This window comes from Gavia stellata, chromosome 18 (assembly GCF_030936135.1).
Source record: "Gavia stellata isolate bGavSte3 chromosome 18, bGavSte3.hap2, whole genome shotgun sequence".
Lineage (NCBI taxonomy): Eukaryota > Metazoa > Chordata > Aves > Gaviiformes > Gaviidae > Gavia > Gavia stellata.
Window position 1 is genome coordinate 19,879,833 of NC_082611.1, and position 23,691 is coordinate 19,903,523.

At 51.1% G+C, this 23,691-nt stretch overlaps 1 protein-coding gene across 1 annotated transcript in view; it reads right to left on the bottom strand.

Moving 5' to 3' along the window:
* The window catches only part of LOC132318651 (hydrocephalus-inducing protein homolog), a 164,634-nt gene that overhangs the window by 48,142 nt on the left and 92,801 nt on the right, over positions 1-23,691 (bottom strand). Inside the window, exons 20-26 of the mRNA XM_059826624.1 lie at positions 21,760-22,015; positions 19,662-19,805; positions 17,794-17,937; positions 16,625-16,938; positions 3,213-3,405; positions 1,384-1,500; positions 638-847 (exon numbers count right to left, since the gene is read on the bottom strand). Of these exons, the coding sequence (XP_059682607.1) occupies positions 638-847; positions 1,384-1,500; positions 3,213-3,405; positions 16,625-16,938; positions 17,794-17,937; positions 19,662-19,805; positions 21,760-22,015 (1,378 nt within the window). The remainder of the gene's footprint in view (positions 1-637; positions 848-1,383; positions 1,501-3,212; positions 3,406-16,624; positions 16,939-17,793; positions 17,938-19,661; positions 19,806-21,759; positions 22,016-23,691) is intronic.

The window sequence follows — 23,691 nt, forward strand, 5'->3', positions numbered from 1 at the left end:
AGGTGCAATGACAACCATGTAAAGAGCAGTAACAAAGAAACCAGGGGATACAAGCCCTCTGCGCTTTAAGGTGTCATCGAACAGCTAGCTGAAACAAAGACGGAGGCATTTCAGAGGAAAAGGCACCTGCATACAAGTACTTGCAAGCAAAATACCAGCAAAAAGGGAGACAGACAGTGCAACACATGCAGGGCCAACAGCTGGAAATATCAATGGGGTTTTTAAATGCAAAGAAGTAAAGTGGGGATTCTTCTGGGAAACTCTCTCCAGCTACAGTGACGGGAAGCCCAAGTTAACTCCCTCCCTGGTTTATTTTGTTGATTAATCGAGAGCACTGAAAAAGAGCATCTCCTTGCACCTCAGGCTTTAGGAGTGGATCAGTGGCTGGATGTCTTGGGGCATGTCCCTCTGGAGATCACCACCGGGATCCTGCCTGCCCCAGGAATTCCCAACTTTGGAGGGGATGGAGATGGCCGTTAAAAACCACCTTGGATGCAGGATGTATTGCTCAAAGGTTGTACTTCCAAGCCATACAGCTGACAAAGTAGCTGGGAAGGGGAGAGAGCCCTAGACCTAGGTGGGCAGCAACCCGCCAGCGATGGTTTCAAAGACCTCTGCCAAGAGAAGTGCGCGGTACCGGCAGCCCGCAGTCGATCTCCGTAACATCTAGGAGATAGTCGATGAGCGAAGCCTCCCCACTCAGCGAAATCTTGTAAGTCGGGCCGCCCTCCACCTTGCACACCGCAGTGACGCTGGCGACGATGTTTGCGTGGCCAAAGAAGGTGAACGTAACCCGCTGGCTCTCGCCCGGCTGCAGCACACCGTACAGCGGCACGATGTCAAAAATCTGGAGGGAGAGGAGGAGAGATCAAGATGTCAAGCATCCAGATGGATGCAGAAGAGCCATGGCTTGAAGCAAAGGACAGACATGACTGGAGGGGCCTGTTCCTCAAACACAGGCAAAATCATCCTAATCTCACCCTACATCCATTACACTTTCTAGTGGAGAAACCATGGGAAAAATCTCCCATACTCATTAAGTAATACAGTAATTAATACACTACATCAAAGTAATTTGGGAGGTCTCCTCGCTCTCTGATTTGCATGCTGCTCTCTCTCAGGATGCTACAGCAAAATCTACTGCAAAATTTTCCTATCGACCACTTGGTTAGGAACAGCAGGATGAATAATGCCCTCCATAGGTGCCGCACAGGTAACGTCCTTGGCCAACCCTACGACATGTCCCGCATGGCCTCTCCAATGACCGGTTGATTCAGCAGTGCTGCGCGACGTGCTGGGAGGGCTGTGACACCACTCCGTGAGCCGCACCGAGGGCCACCAGTGAGAGTGGGGGCTACATAAGCACGTCAGATTCCCACTTACCTCCTCCACTCCAAAGGTGAGACGCTCCACCTCCATGAACGGCGTCAACTTCTTGACCCTCACCAGGCTCCGAGTCTCCACAGCACCTTCCAGCTCCGCAGCAGAGGATGGTAGCAACTGGAAAACAAGCACCATGGGCTGCAGAAAGCAGCTGCCTGGTCTGGGTGAGACCACTCTGCTGCAGGATCCACCACCTCACCAAGCCAGGAGCAGCTGAGATGGGACCTGGGCACAAATCAAGCAGGGGTATGCCCGTGCCATCAATTGAGCGTGGGTCCAAGCCCACCCACAGATGAGACATGGGCTCCATCTGCACTTCCTACACGCAAGCTTGCACGAGGAAGCTGCGTGCGCCCAGCACTGAGTCCTGGCAGAGACCTCAAGGGTATTTTGCACCCTCATGCCAGCCTGGCTTTGCTCACTCCCGCTCAAGGAACACATCAAGAACAGGAAAATAAGGACTTAGAAAGTGCTCAGCACAACTATCCCGTTTCAGGTGGTGCTTAGGTTTCATCTCATGCACTCATCGGTGCTGGAGAGCTGAGGATCCCTGCTCGGGCATTCTTCTCCAATGGCACCTTCCTGAAGAAGGCAGCTGAGATGGCTTTCTGTCTTGCAGCAGCTGAGAGCTGGTATTGAACCTCAAAGGCATCACCTCTCAAAAGGAACCTCATCCCTGGGCTTCTGACCCCTATTTATAAAAGAGGGCTTTGTGACTGCTCTTCAAGTTTAATACCCCCTCGCTCACTAACGCGAAGAAGTGCTTTGTGCTGTGGCCTTGACTTCAGCAGAATCTACAAGAGTATTTACAGGACATCCTTAGACCTAATCAGAGGCTACATCTCCCCAGCAGGTAAAGCACTGGGGAGAGAAGAGTTTTCTCTCATTTCATTGCTCTTTCGGTTGTCTCCACATTTTCAAGCTTAGCAAAGCTTTGCCAAGCGTATATTCCCAAAGATGCTAACCCGCATCTTTCCTAGGCCTGTGGTCTCCCACCTCCCCACGGAGGTTATATGGAGCTTGCGTACAGTGACACAAGCAGAAGACGAAACTGCAATCCAGAAGCATCCTTTGAATCCAGAAGAATCCTTTGAAGCAATTTTGGATCCTACTTAGCCTGGTCCACTTGTATTTCCCTGGTTTACTTCCTGGGCATACATGGCAACAAAGCAGGGAATGAAGATGAATTCATGCTTCTATCCAAAAACATTCAGCCACGCTATTCTTTACGTCTACAGGGCATCATTTCTCCTGATTCAGAAAAAACGTGCAGAGTTATAGCATTAAAACTGCTGATATTTGGATGGAAGCAGGTGCAAGCCCCCTCCTTGAACTTAATGTCAACGCTGGCACTTTCAGAACCTCTCGAGCTCTCTTACATCCTTTTTTTATTGCCCCAGGAGCAGCCTCTGTCCCACACGATGCAGAACAAGGTGCCAGCTCCCACTAGTACCAAGGTCAAGCTCCAAAGCAGCGAGGTTCACCAGGAAGGTCAGCAGATCAAAGGCGTCTTTGTCTGCAAAGCCTTGTTTTATAAAAATCCTCTCTGTGGCCGTCACTGCAACACTGGCTCTTAGGGGAAGCCAGAAGCATGAAAACGGGTGGCTCCAGCTGGGGTTGAGAAGGTGCTACATAGAGACCAGTACTTGGCATGGCTTGGTGCAGAAAGGAAACTGGAAGCCCTCACATCATGGTGCAGATAAAAGCCTCATTTGGTGTTGTAAAAAAACCCAAACCAAACAAAAACCAAAAAAATCCCAAACCCAGCGGAAGTCAGCAGAATCTGAGTGGGCTTCTCCAAGGAAGAGAAGGTGCAGAAGAAAATCTACCTTTGCTCCCAGGGAGTCATCTGCAGCTGCTGGCTCTTGGGCAGGATCCCCCGCTGCTGCCAGGACTTCGGCCGGCTCCTCCGCACCCCCGACCCTGGAGCTGCTCTCTGCAGACGCTGAGCACTCCGACAGGGCTCCCTCCTTCTTTGCTGGTGGGGGTCTGATGAAAAATTTAGGTGCTGGAGGGCTGAACCTGGAAAAGAACATAACTTTGGTCACGGACCTGCAGTGGGAAGGAGGAGAGCCTGCACCAGCGGTCCCTTGGCAGAATGCGGCCCCTGGTGTGGCACTGGTGGGGTGAGCTCAGCGATGGGTCTGACCCAGCAGCTCCGAAACCAGGATGGAGCAGGACAACGCTTGGGGCTGCCCAGGGATGATGCTGCTGTAGCGGCTGTGCAGGCAACTAGCAACGGGCTGCAAGGAGAAATGGAAGAGGACAGAGAAGAATAGCTTATAGGGAGGTAAAAAGCGCAGCAGGAAAGGAAAAGGGACAGAAACTGTACAAAACGTGAGACCGAGATGCAAAGTGGCAGAACCGGACAGCGATGAGCCAGTACAGACCCACCAGTGCCCTCCTGAAAGCACCCACCGCCGCGGACCATCCTTCCTCACCCAGAGGGCCAAAGCAAGAACTACTACACCTCTACTACACCTTCATCCTGAATATTTCCCCTGATAATTTCCCGCAACCGTAGGTCAGTCCGAGCAAGCAGTAATGCTGGTGGCTTTCTCAAAGCGCGATGGGGCAGGAGCAGGGGTGCAGCCCGCAGCCTGCTGTGCCCTGACCGGACAGAGCCCAGCACCGCTCGGGGCACCCACAGAGCCCAGCGTGGGACACCCTCGCACGCGCACGGCAACACGGAAAGACACGTCGAACAATTCCCGGCAGAGACTCGCAATTAAACAGCCCATTGATCCCTGATGAGCGCCAGAGCAGCAGCGATTAGTACTTTGGGAAAGAAAGCTTTGGTCGTTTTGAATCAATATACACCAAACGTGGATGACAAGATACAGCTCCCTGCCATGCCGCAGGTATTCCCCGGCTGCAGAACAAGGGCTCCAACAGCACCTCGCGCTAAAAGGGCAGCAGCTCTGCTGAAAGAAGGTTATAACCGACATGGCAGTTACCAACGGCGCGGCTACCTCCCCAGCAGTTTCTAAACGCAAACCGGTTGAGGACCAATTTGGCAAATGATTCAGCAAAGCAGTTCAACGGCTCGTTTCACAAATGGAGCTGAGATTATAGGTTGACCAACATCTCTCAGGAAAAGGTATATGGTTTTTAACTTTTTCAAACGTTCCCAGGTGACTCTGATTACATTCCCTGCACAGTAACTCTGCTCCTATTTCTAATGCCACACACTCGAACCATTCCTGCCTGTCACCGTGCCGATTTGCAAGTGTTCCCCATAGGCAAACAAGGCAGATTTTTTTCACAGCAACCTGGGTGCTTGCACCTCGAATGCTGTGTTCAGTTTTGGGCCCCTCACTCCAAGAAGGACATTGAGGTGCTGGAGCGTGTCCAGAGAAGGGCGACGGAGCTGGTGAGGGGTCTGGAGCACAAGTCTGATGAGGAGCGGCTGAGGGAGCTGGCGTTGTTCAGTCTGGAGAAGAGGAGGCTGAGGGGAGACCTCATCGCTCTCTACAACTACCTGAAAGGGGGTTGTGGGGAGGTGGGTGTTGGTCTCTTCTCCCAAGTGACAAGTGACAGGACTAGAGGAAATGCCCTCAAGTTGCACCAGGGGAGGTTCAGGCTGGATATTAGGAAAAATGTCTTTCCTGAGAGAGTGGTGAAGCACTGGAACAGGCTGCCCAGGGAGGTGGTGGAGTCACCATCGCTGGAGGTTTTCAAGGAACATGTGGACGTGGCACTGCGGGACATGGTTTAGTGGGCATGGTGGGGTTGGGTTGGTGGTTGGACTTGATGATCTTACACTCTTTTCCAACCTTAATGATTCTGTGATTCATTGCCAGCTGGGAATTTGGTGCCTCTAATGACATTGCTCCCAAATAAGTATTTGTCCTTAGCTTTGTAGCTTATTATTTTCATTTCTGGATGAGCGGCTCTGCTCTTCACAAGCCCCAAGAGGTCTCACCTGACTTGTCCTTCCTGCAAACACATGCAAGAACAAGGCTTGACCCAGGGAAGCTTCCCCAAGCAGGGACCGATGAGCAGCGGTGCCGTCACCCCTCCCCAACCCTCCCTCCGCCTGCTGCTGGGACCCCATGGGGGACCCCAAAGACAACCTCAGCACTGTCTGCGTGGAAGGACAAACCAGGACTGGAGGGGACAAAGGCATTCAGTTGCCCCTGCAGAGCATCACCCATCTCCAGGCCCAGCTGCATAACGTTCGCTCCTCTCAGCTGAGGCACCTTAATACATTTCACACTAGGCAACCAAACCAATCCACACCTCCAGCAGCCACTAAGTTGGGCATCTATGTAAGGATGAAATAAATTCAGCTCAGCTGTGACAACAGTGCCTCTGGGCAACACTACTTCCCCTGGCTGATAAAGGAGATGCCTGCAGCATAGGGGTACAAATATCCAGGGCCAGGAGCACTCGGAAGCCCTCCAGCTATGCACCGGTCCATGAACCAGTTCAGCACATGAGCCTGGCCATCATCACGGCGGCTGTCCCAAAACTGCTAGCTGCGATCCATCCTAGCCAGGAAATGAAACTGCGGCTCTTAGAGTGCTTGTGATAAATACTGCGGGTTAATAACAACTCCTGAGGAGAGAGAAACCCCTGAGATGGAAAATCCATCATCGTTTATTAAATTACCTTTAGTTTTATAGAATGGTTTGAGGCAACTTCACGGAACCACGGTGCCTAGACAACAACAATATTTTTCACTCTAAAGGAGAAGCCCTCTGGGACCCAGTGCTGGGAGATGATGTGATTAGCGAGTCCTGCTGTGGAGAAGCACAGAGAACCACAAGGGACTTTTTCCAGTGGGGGAAAGTCAAAATGAATAACAAGTGTAACGTGAAAAGGGAGGGAACGAGGAACCCAAGGTGTCAACAGAAAGCTGCCTTATTTCTGATCTCTGAGACAAGAAATCTTCTTGGCACTGAAGGAAAGAGAGCTGTCTCAGAAAAGGAGAAGGAGGGGGAAGATAGGAAGCTCAGCATCAGCTCAGGCTTTAGGCAGCTCTTCCTCTTCCTCCCCAGCACCTTCTGGCCAAGGTTGTGAACGCAAGGAGGAAGGCAAGGAGCAGAGAGCAGCTCCTCCACCTGCAGAGAGGACCCATCCCAAACCAGAGAGGCCAAAGGGCTGTGGAATTGCCTCCACCAGCACCGTGGAGCTGAAGCAAGGAGCCTCCCGACATAAGCAGGTCAGCCTGGAGCTGGAGGGGCCGAAAGCAAGGTGTTAACCCCTCTGGGTCTGTCTCATCCAACCTGGCCACCCCTCAGACGAGACAAAATGCATCCAGGAATTAACAGTGGGCATTTAATGGCAGCACGGGTGGATTGACACCGGGGAGAGAGGAGTCCTTCCTGCTACGGCCAGGACAAGCTTGTGCCACCCATCGTCCCCAGCCTCTGAGACATTAGAAAAAAATAAATCTCACCCTGTCTCCTGGTTTCTGAGCCTGCTAGGGACACAGCTTCACACCGCTTCCCACACCCGCCTCCCAAAATAGAGGAGCTAGAAATCACACCGCTTCTGCAAACTCCATGTGAAGATTCACGTGGGACGATGTGACCCTGCCGACCCAGGCTGTGCGAGAGACATCGACATCAGGAGCGTCACCCCGAACCTGCAGCGCTGCAAGGGGAGCACCCGAGTCCCCCACAGCCCCTGCCAGCAACGAGGACACGGGCCAGAAGCCACCACCCCTTCGCATTAAACAGTGCTGAGACTGCTTCCCTAGTGCATGGCACCCACATGTACCCTCACATCCTTGCCTGGCCTTCCAAGGACCACCCGCTGGTGCACCCATCAGGCACAGCCATGGCAGGGGGTACAAACAAGCCTCTCAACAAAGCACGAGCTCTTTTCAGGTTATCACAGGGCAAGGCACTGCAGACCGCATGCCCGTGAGGCGTCTACACAGGCTTACAGACCCCTACAATGCACTTTCATTTCTCCCTGGGGCCATCAGATGCATATTAAAAAGGCACTTTGGACCAAGCCACAGACAGCTCAAGGGTGTTTGCAACTGAAAGCAAAATAACGGAACACCGGAGCAAACCGAAACCCTTCCCAGTGCACCATGGGGAAACACTGGGCTTGAGCTTGGCCACCTGGCCAGCAGCTGAGGAAGGTGGTGGGGATGGTTTGCCCTCATCAATAGCAAATATTAAACTGCATTTTGTTCAAATGGCCCCGACGACTATTTCTTTGCTAGGATAAATTCCTCTGCTGAGCTAAGGCTTGGGTATTTCCTGAACCACCCACTGAAATTCAGACTAGGCAGTGGAGAGAGAGAGAGAAGAGAAGCAACATCACTGCAGTGAGATCCGACACCTCCAATTTCTGTCTCGCACACGCTGGAAATGATTAAGCTGGATTCGGCGTTCATCTGAATGCAGTGAGCGGTCTTGGGGATGTCCCCCTGTGAGCGAGTATTAATTAACTCAAAGTTAATAAGCAGTTTTAAGAGCCACTTACTTGAGTCAAAAAAAATATTTTGAGAGATGAGGGAGAATTTTGATTTCTTCTTTGAAAAGAGAAATTGTGTAGGAATGGACGCAGGGATGTTACTACTGAAGAGAAGTATCACATTCCTGGGGCAGCAACCAAAACGCTCCAGCACCTTCCAAGCAGGAGCCACAGGATTTGATTTTGGGGTGCGCCGAGAGGCCTCGGCTCCTGCTGAAGCCCACTGACCTCAACTGTACCATCACTTTTGATGAGAAGAGTCAGAGGAGCAGCTGAGGCCCCTCAAGCTCTTCTGACATGGTTTGTACCTCTCTCAGAGTATTCCCACGGGACATGCCTGGTCTGGTTTTGCAGGGTGCAGGCGCTAAAGCTCCTCAGCCACCTTGGTCCAGCCTAAGCTGAGTCAGGGCCAGCCACCAGCACTGCAGGCACAGTGGGTCTTGCTGGAGATCACCCTTCGGCAGCAGTACTTGCCTCTCTTGGCAAGTGATAGCCTTGGAAGAAGTCTCCACTGACTTCACCGGAGTTATTCTGACTTGCTCTCATTTTACAGATGGCAAAACACTACCCATTAAGTCCTCTCCTTCCTCATGCTTTGCACCTCAGCCAGGTGATTTAGAAGCATCAGGTGAGGCGGTAGGAAGCTTCGGCTTCTCCATCAGACAGAAAAACACTTCTTAATCAGACTCCGGCCAAAGGTCCCTCTGAACAAATCAGTAGCTCTAACGAGAAAGACGATTTGTCATCTTTGTTCAAAATTAAACGAGCCCCAACAGCTGTAATTTGGAGATGCTATTTAAAGTAATCAGCACCAATTACAATCTTACCAGCTACTTCAAAAATTGGCTCCGCAAACAGACAACTGTGTTGACCCCCCGTAACTGACAGCAAAGGAGGAGAGATGTGCTCCAGCTCTCTTTGTGGCAGGGATCTGGACATGCACCATTTTGAGATGTCTTCATAAGGTCAAGCCTGAGAGCTTGGCAAACCAAGAAGGGTACGGCTGCAATGGTTAAAATTATTAGGAAGCGGGGGGGAGCCAAAGAACTCGTTGCGAATAACCAGTTGAGAGCAGCAGGTTGGTTCGGGGAGCGTTAGGCAAGCAGAAGGCTCCCAGCCATGGGAAGAGAGAGATTCCTGATCTAGCCTCTCCTTAGGGGAAACGCTGCAGGAGACCAAAGCTGGATCTCAACAAGTTTGTGAAAGGGATGAACAGGAGAGAGCCTGAGGTCACAGGGAGCAGGCTGGGTGGGCTTGGCAGGCCAGCTTCACCCTACAAGAAGTCAAAAAGAAGCTCAAGTCTGAGCTGAGGCATCCTGGGGGTTGAGGACCAGTGTGTCCCTGGGCTCTTCTGCCCACCAGCTAGCATCACTGTCCCTCCAGGGTGCCAAGAGCAGAGCGTGGCAAAGGAGGGAGATGAAAAGATGGAGCACATCCTGAAGTCCTCACCTAGGGGGAAACGTCCCTGCTCATCTCGATCGCTTCTGCGGAACCCCAGAAGGTGTCTCCACCGGCCTGCACTGATGCGGGCTGCCCGGCACGTCCCGGGCGGGCAGCAATGCCACAGCCCAGCGCGCCCTCCCAATGGGACTCCACAGCAGGTCACCGCAGTGAAAAGCGGGAGAAGGTAAAGCAGCAACGATAACGAAGGCAGAATGAAAAACAAACCAAGAAAAGCTCCAGTTTAATAGACTTCCTAGGGTCGCATCCCAAAATCAATCGGACACACGCTGAAGCTCCACCCCGCTGAGTACGTTGGCACCACCATCCATCCCCTGTCCAGAAGGAACAGGGCTTGTCACAGCAGCAGAAATCACAGATTTAAGGCTGAGCATGGCTTTTACCTTGATTTATAGGGTTGGTGTAAAAGGCTAGTTAACATGGCTGCTGAGTTATTAATTAAAGGTCACTCACACAGTACAACAGAATTACCCCCTGCTTTACCCAGAGCAAGGCAGATGTACTGCCGGGAAACGTGCTCACAGTCCAACGGCCCCACTGAGCTCCTGGGGACGGGGCGAGGGACGACCGGACAGGGTTGGCCTGGTCCAGGCGACACCGGGGACAGCTGAGGACAAGTGTGGGGTGACGGAAGCAAGCGGGCGAGGGAGAGGGGACAGTTACCACCGAAGACGAAGCAAGCAAAGCAAGCTCACAGTTAGAAAGGTTTCCTGCAGAGGAGACAGATGACTCTTCCGAGGGCAGAGCGGCTGAAAAGGCGGCATTAACTGAGTCAGGCGCTCTCGAAAACGCATGGCATGCCAGCTGGCCCAGAAGGACCCTCGGGGTGCCCGACCCCCCAGGGACCCCTGCCTCCCTCCACTACACAAAGCAGATGGTGGGGAATAAATCAATCCTTCTCGCACCAGCCCACACCACTAACTCTGCGGTGGGCATCTCACTGGGCTGCCCTGCTCTTCGCGGAGCCCCATGAAATCTCCCTGTGAGCTGAAGTCCTCCCCAAGCTGCTCTGCTGTAAAGAGCTAAAGGGTTCCCCTCTCTTCGCCCCTGCCTGCCTCCCTCTCCGAGTCAGGAAATGTACATCTACGGCGATACCTCCTCAACATCCCAAAGTCCTCACCAGGGCTGTTTGAACACAGGGGCCCTACTCTCGTAACCCAATTGCTACTTGTTTGTTGAGTGGGCAAAGACAATCCATCTGCTTCTGCGAGCAGCACGGCAATCTGTCAGAGTTCACGGATCATCTGGACAATGGTCTTAGTCAAATGGTTTAGTTTTAGATAGTCCTGCGAGGAGCAGGGAGTTGGACTCAATAAACCTTATAGGTCCTTTCCAACTTGAGATATTCTATGATTCTATGAACCAACGCTCCTGTGCAGCTACAAGGGCAGTAGGAATGGCAGTTCTTCACACCACGGCTATTTTCAGGGATGAAGAGACGGGCCAGCTGATGACAGATGATTTCTTTTTTTTTTTTTTAACAGGGTCATTTAACAGAGTCTATGGCAGCATGGAGTGGCTCCTCACCTAGAGCACATGGAGCTGGCGGCTGTGGCCAAAGAAACCGTTGGGGACCAAAACGCTGGCTTTGGCCACCTGACTTTGAGAGGAACAGCAAGCATTACTTCTGCTCCACGCTGGGACAATCTCCGGCCTCCTCAGTGATAGAAGAGGAAACCACAGCACCGGCACATGCCGGACAGATCCCACACTTTCTGAAAAAGAAATGCGTGATGATGTCTTGGGAAATGATCTCCCTCACTGGTACACTCCTCGTCTGCCTTAAACCAGCCAGTAAGCACCAAGGGATCTGAAACCCACCCAAAACCCATGCTGTCCACCCACCATCCCGGTATCAGCCTCTCGAGGGGAAAGAGAGAAGGAAGAGCATTAGCTTCACTGTCCAGCCTCACACACGACAAAATCCCTGTTCTCTGGAAGGGTTTTTGCTGCAAATCCCTGTCTCGGCAGCAGCTAGCTCCGGGCTGAAGATGGGACCGGCAGGGAGCTGAGCTCTCCATCACCTGTGTGCTAGGAAGCGCCTTGGACTAGAAGGGATCAGCACAAAAATCCCCAGGGCAGATTTATACCCAAAAACATGTGAAGATTTGACACGTGGATTCAAATCTGGCCTGAGCTCCTACTCCTAAGAGTTTAAAGGTTTCTCAGCTCCCCTGTAAAGACAGGGATGTACCAAAGAGCACAGCAATACTACAAACGACACTCTTGGGCAGAGCAATGCCAGCGGGTTCAGACGGATTTTCCCTTAAGGAACACTGTTTGATGCACAGCTTGCATGATGTAGGAAAAGTGTGATGGGTGAGAAACAGCTGGAAAGATTAAGAGAAACGAGGTCTGGAAAATTATGTCACCTTACTCATCATCACCAGATGCAGTGACAGCAGCTCAGCAAATAAACAGGCACAAATAGCCTATCCTGCCACCCAGGATTCGGTTCCTGAACCGATGCTGTTGCTCTGCCTCAGCCAGGCTACGACAGCAAGCTGTTCCCACAAACCAAACAAACCCCCCCCCCCCCAATCAACATTTTGTTGCCTAAACAGTAAAGCTCTGCAGAGACGGGGTCTTGAGCAGCAGCCCAGCGGCAATTAAAGCATGAGCCATCCAGGCAGCACAGGCGTAATGGCGTTTATAGGGAGAAGGACGTTGTTTGCAGTGCAAACGTACCTTGGGTACCCACTGCATGCCTTGGGTAATGAAGACGTTCAGAAAGCGAAGAGAGAAGTCGGCTGCTCCCCAGGTTCCCTAGCTGAACATCGCTGGCAGGGCAAGAAGTCACCTTCCAGCCAGCGTTTGCTGGCCAGCTGTAAGACCAGAAGGCAACCCCCGTCCAACCGCAGCCCACTCAGGGCACGGATGGCACATAGATATCTCCCACGCTTCGTCCTGATGGCACAGGACAAAGTCAGGGAGAGAGTCAGCTGCCTGACACCACCTTGGCAGGGACATGCAGCGCTTTCCACCCAAGCAATAGTTTCTCCTTCACCTCCCCTGCCCTCAATTCACTCCTCCAACACCCTGGGGCTGCTCCCCGGTCTGCCGGGCCAAATGAAAGCTCTCGGGGTCTGTCACCCTCATGCAAAGGAGGAGGCTGAGTCTCAGAAAACCCAAGTGTAACACTTGAAGTGATTCCCACGCAGCCGTTCTGGGCTCCAACCTCCATTGCGATGGCCCAGGTAAAAGTCCTCCAGGTGCTCAACAGTGAAACCGTTGGGCAGAAGCCCCGGGGCAGCAGAAGCTGTCACAAACCTGCAGCTTCCCAGCAAATGAGCTGGGGAAAAAGCAGTGTCGTGCTGGAAGGCGCAAAGGTGGAGGGTACATGGTGAGGGTCACCATGCTGAAGGTGGAGGTAGAGAAGAAAGAAGTTTACAGACATGTTGCAAATAGGAAATCATCACACTCCAACCTTCGTTCTGATAAAGCATCACTGTACCATGCCGAGTAGATGGGTTTATGTCTCTAATACAGACTTGGCAACAACATATGCTCACTCACTCCTGGCTCCAAACCCCTCCTTGGCACTCACTGTATTTACTTTTCATCCTTTCTGGAGGGGAACAGGTCACAAATTTCCCCAAGTCGCCCTTGCTTCAGCTCCCCAGTGCCTCTGTCCACGAGTACAGAGCCTGTCCATCAGCCACTCACGGCAACCAGACTGCCACCCCAGAAGTGAAGCCTTCCCGGCACCCAGCCCTTGCTCCAAGAGACTCCGTCTCCAAAAAATAAGAGGCCACTTCTCTGTTACACCGAGCAAACCGCTTCTCAGCTGCTGCCAAACCACACACGGCTGAAGGACACCTTCAGCAGCACATTTCCATCACGACTCAGTCCTCCTTTTCTAAGTTACCCATGGGATTGAAGCAGGAGAAATAGCACCCATGGGGCTAACCAAAGCCCAAAACGTCCTGCCCCGAGGAGCTGATTGCACTGCGGGGTGAGAAGGGGGTATGCTCTACTGTCACCCATCCCAGACTCCCCAGCATCAGGGGCACGGTGGATGTGTGCATGTCTGATGTATATTCTCACTGCTGATGTTGCTACCTCTCCCCTCCGGTGGCTGACAGAGCACTGCTGTCAGGTTTTTGCCTTGCACTGTTTTTCACCGTCTACATTTTCCATTTCTTCCTTGCTATAAAAACAACAAAGCAAAAAACTCATCAAATACAATACAGAATTGATTTGGGTTTTTTTTTTGTCAGTACCAAGGCTGAGATCTGGCTCGCAGGGTCCCTGCAGTGCAACCTGCCAGGGGACATGGAAGGAGAGAGGGCAGAGGCATGAGGAATTACTAACACTACAGGAAGATGCACTTGGGAGGAGAAAGGCTGCTGGTTTGTTCAAAACAAATTGCCCAAGAAAATCCTGGATGGAAAGGGAAGAGTCATTTTCTAGATGTTTAGGCCAACAAACTCTTTCCCCAAAGAATCTACTGGCAATTCATTACGCTGCCTTTGTAGCCAAGAAGTTCCCACTCTCCAGAGATGTCGGACCAATGCACGGAGGGGGCTTGACATGTGCCATGGAAGTGCAGAGCTCCTGCTGATCCATCCTGGCACACGGAGCACACGGCGTGTGTTAGCTCTGTCCCAGGGAGGGAACATGGCTCGCGTGAAGGGGACAAAGAGGTGATGCAGGAACAGCAACGCTCAAAGTAAATGACAAGGCCTGGACCCTTAATGAAGGATGAAAACTCTAGAGAACAGCTAAGTTTGGGGATGAGCCTTTGTCACAGGTCTCTAAGAAAATCCTTGTATACCCTTTGCATTTAATGCCTTCCTTTTGATGGGGATCCCAAACAAAGCTGAGAAGCTGAGTACTGCCCTTAGAAAGGGGGACAAATCAGTCTTTCAAGAAACCTTTAAGGTAAGAAAGGTGATGAAATGTTTGAATTTGACTCCAGATCTACTGTCTCCTCCTGGGCGATTCTGGAGATCCACTCCAACGCTGCAGAAAACATCTTGGTGCAAAGGCTTAACTCAGCTTTGAGCTATCACAGGTCCAAGGGGTGAGGAGAGCCTATTCTCAGTTTGTCTCTAACCACATAGGTCTAGAAGAAGAGTAACCATGAGAGATTTACGGCTCAGCAGTGTCAGAGAAGGGGCATGGGTTGGCATGAGTTGGGCATGTCCAAGCACACAACAACGGTTGGACTGTGTTGCTCATATGATTGCTCTGCTCCAAGTAGCAGCAGTGACTAAAGTGTAAGGAGAAAAAAATGGGTTGAACAATTAGAAGAGAAAAAGAAAAAGAGATCTAAGCACACAGCGCCCTGTCCAGGCAGAGAAACAACACTTTTCTCTCCTGGCCAAAATAAATAGATGTGTCTGATTGGCGCTGGGAGTCTCTGATGATCGGCTCCAGCAAGGTTAGATGCATGGACGGTTAAATTCTATTGATCTCACCTTCCTGAGACCTGATGTTTGATTCCCTCAATGTCAGACTGAGTTAGTTTGATCTGACAATTCAGAATACCAACACTGCTTAATGTGGACCAGGAATAATATCTGACATGTTGCTCTTCTGCAGGGCTCTTAATGAGCAATTTGAGGTGTTAATAGCTTGGAGACCGTCTTCATTTCCAGCTCTGCCACAGAGGATCACATGGTGTCTGCTGAGGGACCCGGAGAGTACATTACTGCTTAATTAATATGCAGAGCAGAGAAGGGAGCTGTCGTAACGTCCACAGCGCTAACGAGCCAGCAAAGGGGCTATGCCAAACCCTGTGGAGCAGAGGCTGCTATCCTGCCAGATGCTCAGGACCCTCAACTGCTACCGACTCAGCAGAGTCGGGTGACTCCGCACCCGCTGGAAGAATGAGCACCTGCAGGCTCAGGTCCAGCAAAGCCAATGTAGGTGGAGACGGCGTAATTAAAAGCTGAGAACTGATTCAGCATTCGCATTTTCAAAAACCTAAATTGGTTCTAAAAAAAAATAAGAGTAAAGATAAACAGGCAACCAGCCAACAAGTGGCCCCAGAGGAAATTAATTCCACACAGGCTTCGCTGCAATGTGTTTGTTTCTCTTATAAAATATATGCATTGTTCCATCATCAAAATTAGATTTTCCCTTTAGCTGGTAATTAAACCCTAATCTAATTTACCAGGAGATGACAGGGGCCTCCAAGCAGAGCTTACAGCCCTGCTCCTCTTCCCCTGCCCGCCTCCCTCCACCTGCTTTTGCAGACTTTCCTCTGCATTTTAGGGTCTGTTCTTGAAGGCGCTGTGCATCAAGAAGGGCCACACTAAAGACTTGTTGTTACTTGGCAAGAGCCAGCTGTGGATGGGCTACCCCAATGCCCAGATGTTCTCCCCCCAAGCCCTCCTCATAGCCATAGCTAATTTCCACTTCCCAGTAGGTTGTCTCCTCTGAGCCAGATCCCAATGCCCTGAACAAAACTGTTTATTGATGATCTCCGGTATTTGTAATAGCAGCACTTCAATGCACAATGGGTGATTTTGCTCGGTTTCCTAGGGCATTATGGAAAAACCATTTGTGACTGTAATTAAAACTGCCCAGACTAGACTTTTGTACTATGTAGAGAGGCCACAGCAGGACGAACTGCTAGAAATCTGTTTATAGATGTGCTCTGGCATGACTACAAGATTGGCTTGGAAACCACAGACCAGCGCTGGGTGGCCCTGCTCCCAGGGGATGTTCAGATAAGTCCTCCCCCCAACATCTACAGCTGCACTCGAAGCTGCAGCAGGACCTGCCATTTCGCTGCAAAACACTAAAGAGCTGTTTGGCGAATATGACGTGCAGTTGAGCAGATGAAAACTCACTTCACCAAGGTGGTGTTTGCCTCAGGCCACAAAGGTCTGAGAAAGCAGCTTTCCACACCAGCTTTCCTTCCCAGGGGAACCAGGACGGGGGCTACGGCAAAGCAGCAGCAAGAGACTGGGGCAGCAGCACATCGTTCTGGTGGCAGTGCCTGTGTAGGTTCTTTGTATGACATGACGACAAGTAGGGTTGGCAGGGAAGGAAGAGAGCTCCCGTTATAGATCTGCTTTTCCAAGCGCCTAAGCATGGCTCTGTAGCTCCAGACACCAAGCAGGATTCTAGGCTACGGGCTATGCGAAAAGTGTTGGTCGTGTCTTACGGTCCCAGCTTGGCTGGAGAACGCTGCCTCTTTCCCAGCATCAAACTGGTGGAGATCACCTATTCCCTACGCATCGAGCCTGACCACGCCTGGTAGGTGTTATTTCCACAAGGGAAAGTTGAAGGCAATTTGTCGGATCCCAGGCAAACAGCTTGGTCTTGGCAAAGTACAAACAGGACACCAGGAAGAAGAGCTTCAAGGAAAGGGCACTGGTGCACGTACCTCATCTGCTTCGCGTGGCTGTCCACCAGGAATGACCAGTGGTACTGGACAAGCAGCGGGCTGCAGTTAGTCATCTCGACATACTGGACAGCTTCAGTGTCGTTCAATATACAGCCGAAGTCCAGGGCTGTGGTCTCGATGTGGAGATTCGGGAAGTAGACCTCTCCCCGAACGGTGACCTGCTCCTCACGAGGGTGCTCGAGAAAGTGTATTTTCAGAGCCTTCTCTGCTACCCAGGTGTTCAAATGCTCTTCAAAAGCAGGGTTAAATCTGATGGAGAGGTGAAGCTCCTCCCCTACCTCCAGCTTCATGGGCTGCAAGGAGATGAAGAGTATTAAGCACCAGTGTGATGAAGTCCCAAGGTCTGATGGCATGAAACGTGTAAACATTCAACATGTGACCCCAACGTGGCCTTCTCAGTTCATCCTTCCTTTTCTTTACAGCGTGCACGTGACCGCAAGCACCACACCACTCTTGTCTGAGACTATCTCAGGCTCATGCCTCTGGGCCCTGCATCAGTACAAGAGGGAAGTAAATATTGTTCTCCTGAATTCTGGACCCACAGAAGCTATACGCTAAATACATAACCAAACCAGCACTCTGGCAAGCCAGGGCCTTTTGCCCTGACTCTACAGGAACTCCTTTATCCTCACAGCACAAGCGCAATGGCATTGCAGCCTCACCCTTGCAGGTGCTAGTCACTGGCACGGCACAGAAATGGTGGCCGTGCCTACCACAACACGTTTTGCAGAGTCCATACCCAACACCTTCCACCAACAACGGGGCAGGTGCCGGGGAGCGGCTGGAGGAGCATCCTCAGCCTTCTGGAAAGCAGGGCTGCTCTTGAAGGGAGCAAGCTGCTTCTTGAGGTTATCTGGATGGCTGCTGGAGAGCTAGGATGGATTCCAGGAGACATCTTTACTACATGGCATGTCCAGACCTAGTTGCATGCTCCCCTCTCCTCATGGCTTAGAGCCAGGACATATTTCCCCAATTCAGATGATATTTTGGTTCCTTCAGCAACTTGTTTTGAATCTAATTTAGTTCGGGCCAGTCTACTGCTGATTCTAAAGAATAAACCTCTCTACCAGAGGACCTCCCAACAGAAACGCACCACCACACTCCTCCCTCTTCAAACCCCACCAGCACGAAGGTCCACGGCTGCTCACCTGAACATCTGCGGGGAGGGGCTGCCGGTCCGCATCGCAGATCACGAAGGGTTGCTCTAGGGCCAGGACAACGCTGAGTGGCAGGGAGGAGTTGTTTTTTAAAGAAAGAGGCTGGTACTGAAGAGCAAGGACATCACCGGGTTGCTACAGAAACAGGAGACAAGGGAAAAAAACAACCTGAAGCGACCACGGACATCCTTTCCTTTCTGATGCGTTTCAAGTTTTTCAACCCCAGAAGAGCATACACCTCTATTTACTATTTTTATTCACTTCTACCCTTCTAGAAAGGTTTCCTTGAAGTAGATCAGATGCTTCTCATCTTTAGAAACTAGAGCATCCCCCGGGGGACAGGGAAACAGTCTCAGGTACAGATGGGGGGATAGGACCCCGAGAGGAGGCAGCTGCTTGAACAAGATCAAAAGAGAAAGTGAACCCAGTTCATTTGTCTCCAGTTTTGTACCCTCTCTTGGGCGGAATGGCACAAGACTTTTCACGCACATACGGTCATTTCTTATAAGCCTATCGGTTCTAGTAGCCTCATAAAAGCAGTGATGCTAGTCAGAGGAGAAAAGCAAGCAGGATTTAGCCTGTAGTGGAGAGCCTGCAGTAGCCTACGGTTAGCTTTGAACATTTCCATGCACATACAGCCAGCGAGAAACCTCGACAGTTCGTTTGCAACGTGTCTCCTGCCGCCCCTGCTACAGTGACAAGGTGTCTGTAGCCTCAAAGCTCAAGCTCAGCCTAAGCTATTTCTTCCTGTTTACACATTGCTCTGGGCTTCCTGCATGGTTTATGTAAACTAGACAGTGTTTGGGAAACTAGTTCTGGGTGTATTGATATCAAACAGCTGCAGCGTCGTAACGCTCGATAAATCAGAGCGCGTGGCATCAAGCAGACCACAGGCAGACATCAGGCAGAGCTGAAAAGCTTCTAATTAAATCAGAACTGCCTGCTCACAGGATTTTGTGCTTCTCTGGAAGCCTAGGAACCAGAGGAGAGACCTGAAAACACAGAAACTAAATAAGGAAATATCTTCTCTTTTTCAGACTCCTCGCGGGAGAGGGAAAGATGATGCAGGAGTCAGGATCCACAGACTAAAGGGCACCTGCTTCACGTTGGTGTTATCACCACTGCGGCTGAAGGACGTCTGTGGGTCCTTTGAAGAAAGTGAGGCTTGGGGAAATGCAAAGAGCTAGCATCCATACCAACAGCAGAGAAGGCAAAGAGAGACAAGAGATGACAGTTTTTCCTCATCAGCCTGAGGAGTTGACAGCTAAATCAGTTTTTCTCAGCTCCCCTACAAGATCAGTGTTCAGACTTCACCGTGCCTTGGAGGATCCTTAAAAACCTCCCGTTATACTGAGTACAGAAACTGGTGTCTCTCTACAAGTGGCCACGATCCCCCTCAGCGGAGCAGCTGTAATCTCAGTTTTACTTTGGTGAAGTTAAGAAACAGTCCCATCCCTAAAAATGTCCTCACTTATTTTACAAAGCGCCTCAGGAGGGGTGAGGAGCGGGTTTAGCATCGCTCGGCTGCAGCCCCAGCACACGAGGTGGCTGAGCAAAGCCCACGCTGTCCTCGGGGGTCCCACACATCTCACCCTCCGCCCTTGGCTCAGCAGCTCAATTCTGTCTCCACATCAAAAAAGGCAGAATAGAGCTGCTGAGACTGTCCCCCAGCCCAGAGGAGCAAAATAATGATCTCGGTGTTAATGGTAAAAGCTTTGTCCTTCTCAAATCAATAGCCAAAGCCCCGAGGACTTGGAGAAGATATTTAACTTCCTCCTTTGAACACAAGCGCACACACCCCACGGGCTCTCAGTCATCAGCCAAGCTATTCAATGCCAGCATGCAATCCAAAGACTTACCTTCTCCACACGGAAAGTGACTTCTCTGGAGGATAGCTGCACAACAGGAACAACAAACTCACAGGTGACATCCACTTGCATGATCTGTGCCTTCCCTGCCTTGCTCCCCACCATGGCATGACACAGCAGCCGCTCCTTCACCACCTGCATGCAAGAGGCACACGTCACTCAGTGGGTGCTAGCAGGGCATCCAGAAAACACCCTGCAGTTGCTAGCCACCCGACCGTGGACATAAAGGATTTTGATAGCCTGGATAAAAACCATGCCATGGGATCTTGGCCATCAGCAGCTATTACTGCCCTAAAGTTACAGTCACTCATCTCCTCAACAGCCCCCCTCTTCCTATGCTGCATCCTATTTATTCTGCACTCAAATGTCCATAACACTACACCCCAACATCCACAAAAGGCACTTGAGTCATGTGCTGTCTACAACTGTAATAATCCCTGCCCCAAATAAAGATTTGATGTGCCCCATCGCTAAGCATAATGCTTAGGAAAGGCTGTAGGAATGGATTAAAAAATACGTAACTATATTAAGGGAAACAAGTGGTAGAAAGGCAAATGCCAGCAAACCCTCCCTTGGAAGCTTAGTGGAAAGGATCCATGGCAAAAACCCAACTAGCCAGCCTGCCTTCAGGTAAAGAGGGGATCACTCATTCCTAGGATGTACTGTGCCCTCCTAAAGCTGGTTTTAAGAGCAATCTCCCCAGAAAAGAGATGTCTTGCACTTTACACGAAAACCCTCTGCTGAAGCTGGATGCTCTTGCGTTCAAGACTTTTTCCTGATTTCTCATGGTTTCACTTTCCCAAATTCCTTCCGTCATTTCTCACTCTTCTCTCTGGTACAACACCACAACCCAACTCCTCATTGGAGCCTACAGTCTCCAAAATCATCTGTGTTGCACAGGCAGTGCAGGCAGTTGGGCTTCTGGCCAACCTGAAGAGTATTAAGTTCTCAAGAGCCAAGTAAGGTGGAAAGCCCACTCCCAGGCTCTGGGCTTTGATTGCACGAGCCAGGCAGCCACAACTCAGCTCACAGATCCCCTTTGGCCTTTCCAGGCAAGACACCCTCACCAGTGCCCTGATCACTTTGTTTCCTTTCCGGTACCTTTCTCCCTCTTCAGCAAAACCTTTGGGCTCAGAACTGCACAGGAACAGTCCCACCACAGTCAACTGAGTGAGTAATCAAGTCTTCCTCAAGCTGCTACTGAGGCAACCCTTTAAAACACCTTTCAAAGCACTGCTATCAGCAGGAGCTTAATGGGGATTTATTCCATAGTTGCTTAAACATCTGGAGCCAGGGAATGCACACCAGGGTTAGCTGCCAGTTGCCTTGCAGAGTTGGATTTCCCCTGGAAAGAAGGGTCCAGGGAGAACGCCCAGTGACCCTGCTGAAATCCCCACTCTCAGCTGCCATCCAAGGGTGCTGCAAGACCTGGCTGCCCTTGGGACACCGCGGCTGGCTGAGAGACTGGGGCGAGCTGTTATGGAAATACTGACAAAAGTCAAGCTGTCAAGTATAATGATCCCTGGGAAGAGGCTCCCCCGTGGAGAATGATCAGTAGAGCTGACACACCCTGTTCGTTTTTCTCCTCCAGGACTCGCTGCTAGACAAGCCCTCGGCTTCTGTTTGTCTACAGAGGAAAAATGATGCTGCTCCCAGACACTCCCTCCCCTCACAGGTGGTTTGTTTTACTCACTGCTTCCCCCAGATATATTACCTTGCATTTTTTAATCTCCTTTCTTCCTGTGTTCCTAGTCTAAGTGTAACTTATTTTCCCTGCCCTTCCTTTCTGCCTCAGCACACGGCACCTCGTAACCTGCTGTTTGCCCCTGAAGTAGGAATACTTCCTTCAGCCCGCATTTTGGTGTCAGCAAGTTGGGTTTATGGTAGCTATAGAAACACAAAAAAAAGCCTTAGCAACTGATGGTGGCCAGCAAGAAAAGCAACTGGTGCTGCCATGGTAACTTGTGGCATTAAATCAGTTTCTGGAAAGCTCTTGCTCATTTTCGCAGGAAAATGTCAAGGGGCTGCAAAAGAAGTCCCAGTGGATGTGATCAGATGGGAAAGGCTCAGCCCTCGTGGGGGACCTCACCTGAGGAGTGCTGGAGAAGCCTTCCAGCGTCATCTCCACAGTCTTGCCCGGCATCAGCTCCATCCTCAGCGGCCGAAGCCTGAACACGGGGCAGACGGGTTTGGGGCTCTGGGAGGCATCTTTGCCCTTGCTGTTACTGATGGCCGGGAGACGATGACGCAGGTGAAAGGGGGCGAAACCTTCCGTCGTCCAATAGAGCTGATGGGTGCGTCGTCCTTTATTGGTCAACTTGAAGTGGTAACTGCAGGGATCCAGGCTAGAAGAGAAGCAGAGACGGAAAATGTCATGGGAGCTGCTATTTCCCAGCGATCACCCAGCTTCAGCACCCTGATTTCATTATCTGACTGCACACTCAGCAATAAAGGCACCTCCAAAAAGGCTGACCTAGCTCAAAGCTACAGCAAGAGCCAGACCTTGGTTGCCCCGAAGTTTATGACCATCCAGCAGCTGGTCTGGTTGTGCACAGCAAGGAAAAGCTTCATGGAGAACATAGTGGTGGGTTGATCTCGGCTGGACTCCAGGTGTCCACCAAGCCACTCTATCACTCCCCTCCTTAGCAGGACAGGGTGGGGAGAAAATCAGATGGAAAAAACCTCGTGGGTCAAGATAAAGGCAATTTAATACAGCAAAAGCAAAGGCTGTGTGCGGAAGCTAAGGAAAATAAAAGATTTATTCTCTATTTCCCATCAGCAGGTGATGTCCAGGCACTTCCCAAGAAGCAGAGCTTCAGTACACTTAGCAGTTGCTCCACAAGACAAATGGTGTAATAACGAATGCCCCCCCTTCCTCCTCCTTTCTCTTAGCTTTTATTGCTGAGCAGGCGTCGTATGGGATGGAACATCCCTTTGGTCAGTCTGGGTCAGCTGTCCTGGCTGTGTCCCCTCCCAAGATCTTGCCCACCCCCAGCCCACCGGTGAGAGGGGAGTGTCGGAGAGACAGCTCGGATGCTGTGCGAGCACTGCTCAGCAGTACCCAAACCACTGGTGACTTATCGACACCTTCCAGCTACCAGTAGCAAGCACAGCACTATGAGGGCTGCTGTGGGGAAAAGGAACTCCATCTCAGCCAGACCCAACACAAACATCATCTCAGTTGCTGCAGACAGAGCATCACCAGCCTTTGGGGCTTAATAATCCGAGTATTTTTCCAAGGTGCAGGTCTCGCTGCATCAGACGCTAAGCTGGCCTGGCCGCAAGTAGAGGGAGGAACAGCTTCGCTGCCATTTCACCTTCCCCTTGGGAGCTGCTGCCTCAGATGGCTTCCTCCAAAGACGCTACTGGGGAGGCTGCAGGGTATAGACACTCATCTGGTGATCCGGGCACCGCTTGCCTCGCTGGTGGGATCTCATCCCTTAGAGAGCAGCCAGCCCTCATCGCCCCCAACATATCGCCCTTTGCCTGAACAGTGCAGCTGGTTTTGTGTTTTAGGAAGATAAATGCGCTCTGAGAACACAGGATCAACAGAAGTTTCCCCAATATGAACACGGCAGCAAGACCAGCTCTAGCTGCTGAGGGAACGGAGCGACAACCAGAGATGAGTAACTAGAGCTAGATATAAAACCAAATGAATATTCAATGGAAATTGATTCCTTCAGGTAAAGAAACACTAACCGCAGGCTAGTCTGGAGTAATTCTTTTACCCTCTATAAATCCGAGCATGACCAGGAAATGAAGAGTTCCTGGAACAGTTAGTGTCTTTTTGAAAGGTACAGAATATGTGGCTCACAAAATGCCTGTCTGCCATAAGCAGCTAAATACAAACACAGAAGCGACAGTATAGAACAAACCAGTCTTTGAAACAGACTGTTAAAAAAAAATGATGTATACAAGTTTAGTATGACATGGTGTACATTGCGGAGAGCAACAGATGAAAGCTTGGAGCAGCTCTGGGGAGATGCAGAATCTGTGGCTCTGGGAAAGCCCAACTCAGAGA